This window comes from Plasmodium reichenowi, chromosome 7, assembly GCF_001601855.1.
Source record: "Plasmodium reichenowi strain SY57 chromosome 7, whole genome shotgun sequence".
NCBI classification, from domain to species: Eukaryota; Apicomplexa; class Aconoidasida; order Haemosporida; family Plasmodiidae; genus Plasmodium; species Plasmodium reichenowi.
Window position 1 is genome coordinate 854059 of NC_033652.1, and position 11068 is coordinate 865126.

The window sequence follows — 11068 nt, forward strand, 5'->3', positions numbered from 1 at the left end:
ACGGTTAGACATAATTTCCTATAGACAATTTTTTTTTTTTTTTTTTTTTTTTACTTTTATTTATTGATTTGTTTATTTTGTTTTATTTTTTGTTTTGTTGAAATAAGGTAACACAATGAATGAACCATGTGCATCTCAGAAATGTGAACATTTGTATTCATCAGATTTAAATAGTGAGAAAGGACAAAATATTCATTATAAGAACTTCGATGATAATAACTGTATTGATAAAGATCTTCAAATGTATGATAAAAGTATAACTGTTGAAATAGAAAGTGATCAGGAATATTCTAATAAGAGAAGTAAATGTGATAATGAATATTCCAAACAAAGTACCTTAAGCATAGATAATAATGAATCAGAAAATGTACAGGAATATACTTTGAAAACTAAAAGTTTGTGTATAGACGAGAAGAACATTAATAAAGAGATAAAGAAAATAAAACAACCAGATGATCTTATTTTTTATAAAAATGAATTAATGTTGGATAAGAGTATAAGTGACTATGAAGAGAATGTAGAAGATATTAATACACTCACTAATTTTGATTATTCTGAAAATGTGGAAAATGAAAAAGAAGAAAACACTGAGAAAAAAATAGGTAATGTATGTTATTCAAATTATATAAATGAGAAGGAAAACGATGATGTATATGAAAATATTAAGGATACAAATTTAAATGAATTATATAATGAAAATAAAAAAATGAACATAAAAGATACAAACAAAGGGGAGAAGGACAAAGTAGTTAAGAATCATTTCCTGAATGATAAAGAAGATGTAATAATATCGAATGAAGAGAGACAAAAAAATATTGATGTTTTAACAGAGAATTATGAGCAAAATTTAGAAAACAATTTAGATATGAATTGGAATAAATCCCAAATAAAAACATGCATAAGGATTAAACCTTCAGATAAAGCTGAATGTGAATTTGGAAAAGCTATTACACAAATAGGAACAAATAAAATATTAATAAATTATGAGGTAACAGATGAAATTCGAAAGAGTGAATTTTTAATTGATAAAGTATTTAATGAAGAAAGTACACAAAATGATGTTTGGAAAAGTATTTGTTTTTGTGTTGATTCACTTTTTCAATTTAAAAATACAACTGTATTTGCTCATGGACATACAGGTACGGGGAAAACATATACGATGATAGGTCCTGATATTATGGAATTGATTAAAAAGAAAAAGAAAAAAATTCGATTTCCCATAAGAAGAATTCCACCTAATGAATATTATCCAAATATACATAGTATAAAATTTTTAAATAATAATAGTAGTAATAATAATAGTAATAATATTATGTATGATAGGAAAAGATCATGTTCTCAACCTATATCTTATTTATTACCTAGAACAATAATGCCTTTAGTAAATACCAATTCAGGTAGTTGCAAAAAAGGAAATGATACCTCACATAATAATAATAATATATCATATTGCAGATATAACAATAAAAATAATATGGAGTGCTTTAATGAAACTAGTTATACAACAAAATATGAAAATTATAAAACTTTTGCAGAGTATAAAAATGAATATAAATATAATGGAAAAGATTTAATTGAGGAAATACGATATGTTTTAAATTCAAAGAACAAAGGTATGATACCTAGAGCTTGTGAGGAAATAATGAATCGATTAACTTCTATAAAATTATCATACGGTAATGTAAGTAAATTAAAAGAAAATACAAATAAAGATAATAAAAATAAAGATAATAAAAATAAAGAGAATAAAAATAAAGAAAATACAAATAAAGATAATACAAATAAAGATAATACAAATATATACATGAAAGATGAAAAAAAGAAAGAGATTTTTAAAGATGTGAAGGTATATGCATCTTATATGCAGTTATATAATGATAGAATATTTGATTTATTAAATCCGTATAATGAGTCAGCACCGTATCTGAGTACACAAAAGTCCAAATATATGGGTAATAATAATAACAACAATTACAATGTTAGTAATATGAATTGTAATAATAATAATTACAACTGTGGGAATGGGGCTTTTGTGTCAGGTTTACTGACAGTCGAAGTTAATAGTTGCGAAGAATTAATTGAACTTTTGATAGACGGGACTAGTAACCGAGCATGTCGAATTACTAAAACCAATGAAATGTCAACACGATCACATTCAATATATAAAATCGAATTAAGATACACGAATAATTCCAAATTTGATCATGTGAAGTCAGGTAATTTATTATTAATCGATTTAGCTGGTAATGAAAAATATGCTGCATCTAATGAGAAATTATATTCCACAGAAGTATGTTCTATCAATAAAAGTTTATCTGCATTATCATTATGTATAAATGAATTATCTAAAGGTAACAAGAATATTAGTTATCGAAATTCTATATTGACTAGATTACTTCAAGATTCTTTAGGAGGTTCAAGTAAAACAGTTTTTATTTGTACTATATCTTCATCTATGAAAAATGCACGCGAAACCTTATCTTCTTTAAAATTGGTATCTAAGGCAAGAAAAATCCCATTAGGGAACAAAAACTATAATTCTCATATGTATGAAGAGGATATAAAAAAATTAAAAAGAGAATTATATTTTTTGAAAAAGTTTGTTTTTTTTCAATATATTACCAATAAGTATGAGAGCAAAAAAAGGTTACAAAATATAAAAGAGTTTTATTTGTATAATTTTCTAAATTCAAAAAAAGAAGAAAAGGATATTACTGATATAAAGAAAAGGGAACATATGGATAGTATTTTGTATTATGGTTATCATGATGAAGAGGAGAAAGAGGAAGAGGATTGTAAATCAAATGATAAGTTCAAGAATGATAATAATATACAAAAGGATAAAAATAAATATGGTATTTATAAAGATAAAGTTAAGTTGGACGTCAATAAAATTATGAATACGTTTAAAGGTATAGAAAAAATCTACAGCGATTATGAATTTAAATCATTCAGTTCTTTATTGGCACAATGGAATGTTAATAAATGTAGCATTAAAAAGGCGAAAGATAAATTATGCAGTGTGAACAAAAAAAAGAAATATTTGTGGTTTTATAAAAATGGAAATATGAATAAAAGGAGTATTTTGAATTTTATAGAGACGCACACTATAGATTATGAAATAGAAGAGGAAGATGAAGAAGAGGAAGAAGAAGAAGAAGAAGAAGAAGATGATGATGATAATGAAGATATAAATGAGGATATAAATGAGGATATCGAGGAAGATATAAAGGAATATATAAAGGAGGATATAAAGGAAGATATAAAGGAAATGAAAAAGGAACTTCAAAAAGAACTCAAAAATGGGGATAAAAACTTAAAAGTAATGAACAACGAAAATGATGAATATGATGAATTATCTGATGAACATTATTATTATGATGATGACCCTGAAGAAGATAGCATAGAAGAGGTTGTAGACGAAGAAGAAAATATGAAGAATAGTATAAATTATCATATTGAACAGACGGCTCACGATTATAGTGATACAGACGTTGATAATAATATGAATGATAATAAATATGAAAAGGAATCAATGGACAAAAAAAAAGAATACTATATTAATAACGCTTGTAAATATAATAAATCTGTGGAAAATAGAAAAGAAATGTATATAAAGAAAAGGGAAGGATTGTTAAAAGGAGAAGGAAAAAACATTGGTATAAATAATAATAATAATAATAATAATAATAATAAAGAAAATGATGAAATTATAAATGTATTGAATAAGGATGATGTTAATGCAATAAGGGATACGTACAAAAATATGAAAGATGAATATTTTGATTTACTTCAGAATGATACTAAATGTTTAATACAAAAGAAAAAGGATGATCATGAAAATAAGAAAGAAAAAATAAATGAAGATTTGATGAAAAGTATGGGTGTAGGAGAAAGAAAGGAGAGTAGTAAGAACAGCAAAAAGGAATATGATATCCCTTTGAGTAATAATAAGTATGATTGTAAATTATTAGATAAAGAAAAGAAATTAATAAATTCCAAGAAAATAAAAAAAATTAATGATGGTGATGAAATAAAATCTAGAACGTCTTTGAAGGAAGAAAAAGAAAAAAAGAAAGAAACAAATACCAATAATAGTTGTGTGGTAAATAGTAACTACCACATATCTGATTTCACTAATTTTAGTAGCAGGAAGAATTCTATTAACAATGCCGGAATAAATAATTTGGTCATTAATAAGATAAATAATTTTCATCATATAAAAGGATACACATGTGATAAAATGAGTAGTAAAAAAAGTACGAATGATAATAATAAAATTATGTGTGAAGGGTTAAGAGGGGATAGTAAGTATCCTAAAAGTGGAAATAATAAATATTATGATGATAAACATATTTATGTTGATCACAACACATATAATTTATTCGATAGAGAACGGTCTGTAAGCGAAAATTTTTCCTATAGCAACTTAAAAAACAAAACGATCATTGGAAAAAATTTTAAGGATAAGTTTTCTTATTATATTGAATTTGATAAATATAACAGTGATAATCATAAGAATTATGATATAATTAAAAATTGTACAAATGGTAAAATGATAAGAGATACAAGAAAGGCTAAAGAGAATAATGTTCCTGACAGTAATAATTTTTCAGCATGCTCTGAAAGATTAAAAGACTGGAGGAATGATGAAAAAGATAGAACACAAATATATGTGAAGAAAAAGGTGACTAAGAACCAACTTATAAATGAAATTGAAAAGAGCTGGTTAACATTTGAAAAAAAATTAGAAAATAAATTAAATTTGAAAAAAAAGTATATAATAAAAGAAACAGATGAAGGGAGAAAAATAAATGATGATGTAAGTAATGGTATGGATAATATTAGTGCACTGGAAGAAAATAAGAAAAAGCTGGAACATTTGAAGAATAGATATGGACAAATGTTGAGGGATTCACAAAAAAAAAAGAATAATATTAAGAAAGAGTATTATAATGATAAAATGAATATTGATTTAAATGAGAGTGATAAATGTGATGGTGATATACATTATAGAGGATACTATAATGATAATAATAATAATAATAATAATAATAATAGTAATACTAACAATAGTAATAATAGTAATAATAATAATAATAATAATAATAATAATAATAATAATTATATATATAGTAATAATTGCTATACACATTCTGGTAAATATAATTATAATAATTCTCATCATCATAATGATAACGAAAACGATAGTAGTTCGAAAACTTTTTTTTATATAAACGTAGAAAAGAAAGACACAGATGCTTTTCATTTATTACATAAGGTATATAATAAAAGTAGAAAGGACGAAGTAATATATGATATAAAAGAAGAGGATAATAATATAAATGTATCACATAATGTAGTACATAATAATGTGAATACATGTTTGGAAAATTATTATATGAACCGTTATAAATCCGATAAAGTAAATCAAAATCAACAAACAGAATTAGTATATGGTAGGAATCCATATGGAAGTACCAAAGTGCATAAGATGAATTTTTTTTATTTAAATGACAATAAAAATATAACTCTTTCCAAAAATGTGGATACAAAAAAAAGTGTTGAAAAGAATGATTATTTGTTAATAAATGAGAATAAAAGGAATTGTGTGAATAATTTGCTTCCTTATAATCATGTGAGTAGTAGGAATAATGGTATAAAAAAAAGGAATCACATTCGTGATATAAATGACAAGTATCAACTTAAGGAACACGTTCACTACATAAAAACTAATCAACATAATCATATGAGTAATAGTAATAGTAATAGTAATGGGAAGAGCAATATCATTTATGGTAATAATGTAATTCCAAAGGATAGTCACGATATCAGTGTATTAGTATCACCAATTCAGCATAGTCATAATAAAACCAGTGCTTTTATTTGTATGCCAAATTATAGATCGATTAGGAAGTATGAATAAAAATTAATAAATGAGAAAAAAGGATGAATAATGAGATGCATAATAGGATAATATTAAAAACATGATTAGAAGAAAATTACAATAATACTTTGATAAATGTCACCATAAAAAAAATAAAATAAAATAAAAATAAAAATAAAAAATAATAATAATAATGATAATACATAAAAAGACATTTAACATAAAAAAAATTTTGTTATTTGTTCTTGGCGGAAGTGCCTTATATTTATTAAGCACAAATGTTAAAAAGAAAATATATATGTGTGTGTATATATATATATATGTATATATTTTAATCTATTTTTTTATCTTTAATTTTGTTCATTTTATTATATATATATATATATATATATATATATATATATATATATATATTTATTTATTTATTTATTTATTTTATTTTTGATTCTAAATTTTAATTGTTTAGTGTTTTAATTTTTTTTTATTGTTTTTTTTTTTCTTTTTCTTTTTCTTTTACTTTTTTTTTTTTTTTTTTTTTTTGCTACCAAAAATTATTTTAATATTTACAGATTGTCTAAATTGTAAAAAATAAAAATATATATTTTGAAAAAAAGGGTGTCTCGGCATATTGATTTATGGAAAAAATAAATAAATAATGTAAAATGAAAATATTAGAATGTATAATACTTTAAAGGTTATTAGGGACACAATGATTAAATAAAACAAACATATATATATATATATATATATATATATATATATATATATATATATATATATATATTTATATATATTTATATATATGTGCATATAGTAGATAAAAAAAACATATATTGTACGGAGGTAATAATTTTGCAGTTATAAATTATGATCAATGTAAGGATTACAATGGTTAACATTTTCTTTCTCCTTGAAATAATCAAAAGTATTAATTTTTTGATTTTTTGGCTGATAGTTATAATTAAGATTTTGAAGTATATATTCCACATTAATTTTTTGTGAAGTTTCTTTATTTTTTTCTATACTTTGATTTTGTACTTTCTCTGTAGATTTGAGTACAGTGATATGTTTATTATATGTATCTTGTTCTGTGAATACATTATTAGATATTACATTTTCGTTAGAGAAATTTGGTTGATGATTATTTGAGTGGATTATAATTGTATTATTGTTTGAACTTTGTTGCTCATTTTGTTGTGTATTTAAATTTGATGTATGATTATTCATTGTAATATTATCATCATTTGTTAAGGAGGATATTTGTAAATGGTTATTTTGATTTTTTTCTTTATTAATTGAATTATGCTTAGATTGTAACTCTTTTTCACTTTGATTTAAAAATATATCTTTTTCTAAGGAATTATAATTGGTAAAACTTAATTTGTCATTTTTATCTTGACTTTGTAACGAAACGGCAAAATGGTCTTTAATACTATAACTTTGAGGTGTATTTTTAATATTTCTTTTTGTTTTTTTTTTTAATTTTTGAAAGGTTTTCATATCTGAATAGTTGTCATTAAAAGAGTTTATGTAATCTTCTTCAGAATATTCTACAGAATAGTTTATTGGTGAATTCATAAATACATTGTTATAAAATTTGTCATTTTGTATATTATCATTAGGATTATTATTATTATGTTCATTAAATATTTTTTGTGTACTATGCATGTTATGATTTTCATTTGTTTTTTTATCTATCCTTTTAAAAAAACTAGTGATCCTTAATTGGCTTTTAGAATTAACATTTTTTGAAGGAGTTTTATTTTTATAAGATATAAGGGAAGATTTTCTACTTTCTTCTAAAGGGTTTCTTAACAGATCATTTTTTTTTTTTTCATTTATTGGAAAATTAATTTCAGTAGGTTTCTTATTTAAGTATGTTTTATTTGTATGGAAATCTTTATTAAAACTTGTATCATTTTTGTTCTGGTCATTAAAAAAATTTTCTTCTGTTATTTGTAATAAGGTGGTCATTTTATTTTGTATACAATTCGTTATAAGATTGGGTGTATTATTTAGCACATTATCACATTTTTCATTTAATATATTATTACATTTTTCATTTAATATATTATTACATTTTTCATTTAATATATTATCACATTTTTCATTTTGTTCTTCTGTCATTTTATCACTTTTTAGATTTGCCACTTTATCATCTTGTTCACAATTATCCTGCACATTCATTTTCCCTTTAACATTTAAACACTTAATAGGTGTGTTAATATCTTCATTTAATGTTTTAAAAAGAAAAAAGTTTTTTCTCATATTTTCGTAAATATTTTTAGCACTTTTTATTTCAGCAAATTCTTTTTTTTCATCAAGCATTTCTTCATTATGATCATTATTAGTAGTACTGATATCATCGCATATATTTATATTAACTTTATTATTACCATGTTCGTCATATGTTTTATTTACGTAATGATCATTATATGTTTCCATTATATTATTAGCATGGAAAGAATTGTAATTTTTTTTCAAAAGGTCATCCTTCTTTTCCCACATTTGATAATTATTATCATACATCGAAAAAATGTTCACACGTTCAGAATTAAAGGTTTTATCATAACTACAACTGTTTTCATATATATTTTTCTTTTCTTCGTTATCATTAACATTTTGATTATTACAATCAAGTGCTTCTATATGTTGTATTGTTAAATTATCTTGTGAATTACTGGAAGAGGTATGGACTGAGGCTGTTTTCATTTTTTTTTTTAAATTGAATGATGGTATATAATCATCTGTTTTTCTTTTATTAATACGTTCATTACAATTTTCTATTGTTTTGTTTTTATATTCATTATATGTTACATCTGAAATGAGATGATGATATTCATCATTTATTTCGTTTGATATGTTAGTATCTTTATGAAGGAGTGGGCGACATACATCTGTTTGTTGAATTACTTGTTCTTGTGTTATTATATTATGAAAATATTCACTTTTAGAATTATTTGGAATGTTATTATTTTGAGGATCTATGAATGATGGGGGAGAAATTTCTAGATATTCAAAACATTCAGATGTAAAATCTTTAAAAATATTTTCAAAGGATGTTGACTTAGATGATTGTGTGTACATGTGATGGTTATTATAAAAAGAACAATTAACACTATTTATATTAAAATTATCATCACCTTTATTATGTGTATCATGATTTATCTTAATATTATCACCACCTTTATTATGTGTATCATGATTTATCTTAATATTATCACCACCTTTATTATGTGTATCATCATTTATCTTAATATTATCATCACCTTTATTATGTGTATCATGATTTATCTTAATATTATGACCACCTTTATTATGTGTGTCATGATTTATCTCAATATTATCACCAGCTTCATTATGTGTGTCATCATTTATCTTAATATTATGACCAGCTTCATTATGTGTGTCATGATTTATCTTAATATTATGACCAGCTTCATTATGTGTGTCATGATTTATCTTAATATTATGACCACCTTCATTATGTGTGTCATCATTTTTATTATAATCATCGTCCCGTATTTGTGGGGAACTCAATGGGATATCATTTATTTGTGGATATATATTTAAACAGTTATCAATTTTTAATAATGGGTCATATAATAAAGATGCGTCTGTTATTTGTTGAATAATGAAATGGCTATTTTTATTTACAAAAGATGATTTAAAAGATTCATTAATTGGAATATTTTTACGCAATATAAAATCATAAACTTGATGATTTAGAAATGCATTTTTAATTTTTTGAAATGTATTCATTAATTTATCAAATGTATTTAAATTTTCTGGTATTTTATTTCTCCATCTATCATTAGATATAAGAAAATGAAATATATTTTCAATATTTTTATGTTGGAATATTAAGTTATACGCAGTTTTTATACCCATACCAGTTATATGGAAATCATTACTATAATCACATCCACTTAGAACACACATAGTTAAAAACATATCTATATTAAAATATTGTAATTTAAATAATTCTTCAGGCCAATCAAATCTTTGAATATATTGTTTAATAATATTATCACATTTTGATTTTTGCATATTTTTTTTTTTATTTTTTTTTTTTTTTTTTTTCTTATTGTTATTATTACAATTTACTATACTTTTTGTTTTTTTTGATATATTTATAAATTCATTATCGTTTTGAACATATGGATCATTCATAATACATTCGACGGAAGTTTCTTCATCTAAAGATATATCTGAATCATAATCATCTGAATTTTGTAATTTTTTAATAGGTGTAATATAAAATTCATTATAACTATTAGATAATGGATTCTTTATTTTATTAATTATATTCCAATCAATAAGATCATTAATGGGCATTAAGCTAATTTCATTACATTCACCAGTATTTTTTAATTTATATAATACCCTAGGGCAACCATAAACTAATAAATCACTATCTTCACTAATAGCACATGATATAAATCCCATTCTACATAAATACGATAATTGAGCATCAGCTTCATAAGGAGATATTATATAATCAATATTTTTTTTTCTACAGAACTCTTTTACACTATCAATTATTTCTTTAGAAACACTTATAGCTTGTATACATTTCTTTAAAACCATTTCATTAGTTCTTGGGTTTTTTACTTTGCTAATTATTTCTTGTAATTCCATTTTTGCTTTTTCTCTTCTATTCTTCCTTATCATATTTTCTTTTTTTTTCTCAGGTAATTCTTCTCCATCAAAAACAAACACAACCTTTATGTTATGATTATATATTGGTATTAACATTTTCTCAATGAAATTTAAATAACTATCATTATATTGATCGGTCACGATATCGTAAGCACAACTAATTAACCCACGGTGTATCCAGCACATTATATCGACACCAACGACTTCATTTTTATATTTGCTGATATGTGAGTTCTTTATTATGGGCTTCAAAAATTGTAGCAAGTTTGATATCCCCATACTTCACAAAAATGATAAAGAAAAAAAAAAAAAAAACATATATATATATACAAACTGTGGATAACAAATGTTGCCGAAAGGTTTAAAGTGTATATTGTAATATCAAATAGGATAGTAAATAACAATAATAATATAATATAATATAATCTTTTATTTTGTTTTATTTTTTAGGTGTATCTGAAAAATGGATAGAACATTTTAAAAGTGTTCGATATATTTATTATTAAGGGGTTGACAAAA

General features: G+C 23.1%; 2 protein-coding genes across 2 annotated transcripts; one reads left to right on the forward strand and one right to left on the reverse strand.

Annotated features, from left to right (window-relative positions):
• Positions 1-115: 115 nt before the first annotated feature.
• Positions 116-5926, forward strand: PRSY57_0722100 (kinesin-19, putative; the record flags this gene model as incomplete). Its single annotated transcript, XM_012906875.2, has 1 exon — positions 116-5926. The coding sequence occupies one exon, from the start codon at positions 116-118 to the stop codon at positions 5924-5926; it is 5811 nt and encodes a 1936-aa protein (XP_012762329.2).
• An 819-nt stretch (positions 5927-6745) lies between these two features.
• Positions 6746-10828, reverse strand: PRSY57_0722200 (exonuclease I, putative; the record flags this gene model as incomplete). The annotated part of the gene is made up of 1 exon (XM_012906876.2): positions 6746-10828. One exon carries the CDS (start codon positions 10826-10828, stop codon positions 6746-6748), a length of 4083 nt encoding a protein of 1360 aa, XP_012762330.2.
• Positions 10829-11068: the final 240 nt, after the last annotated feature.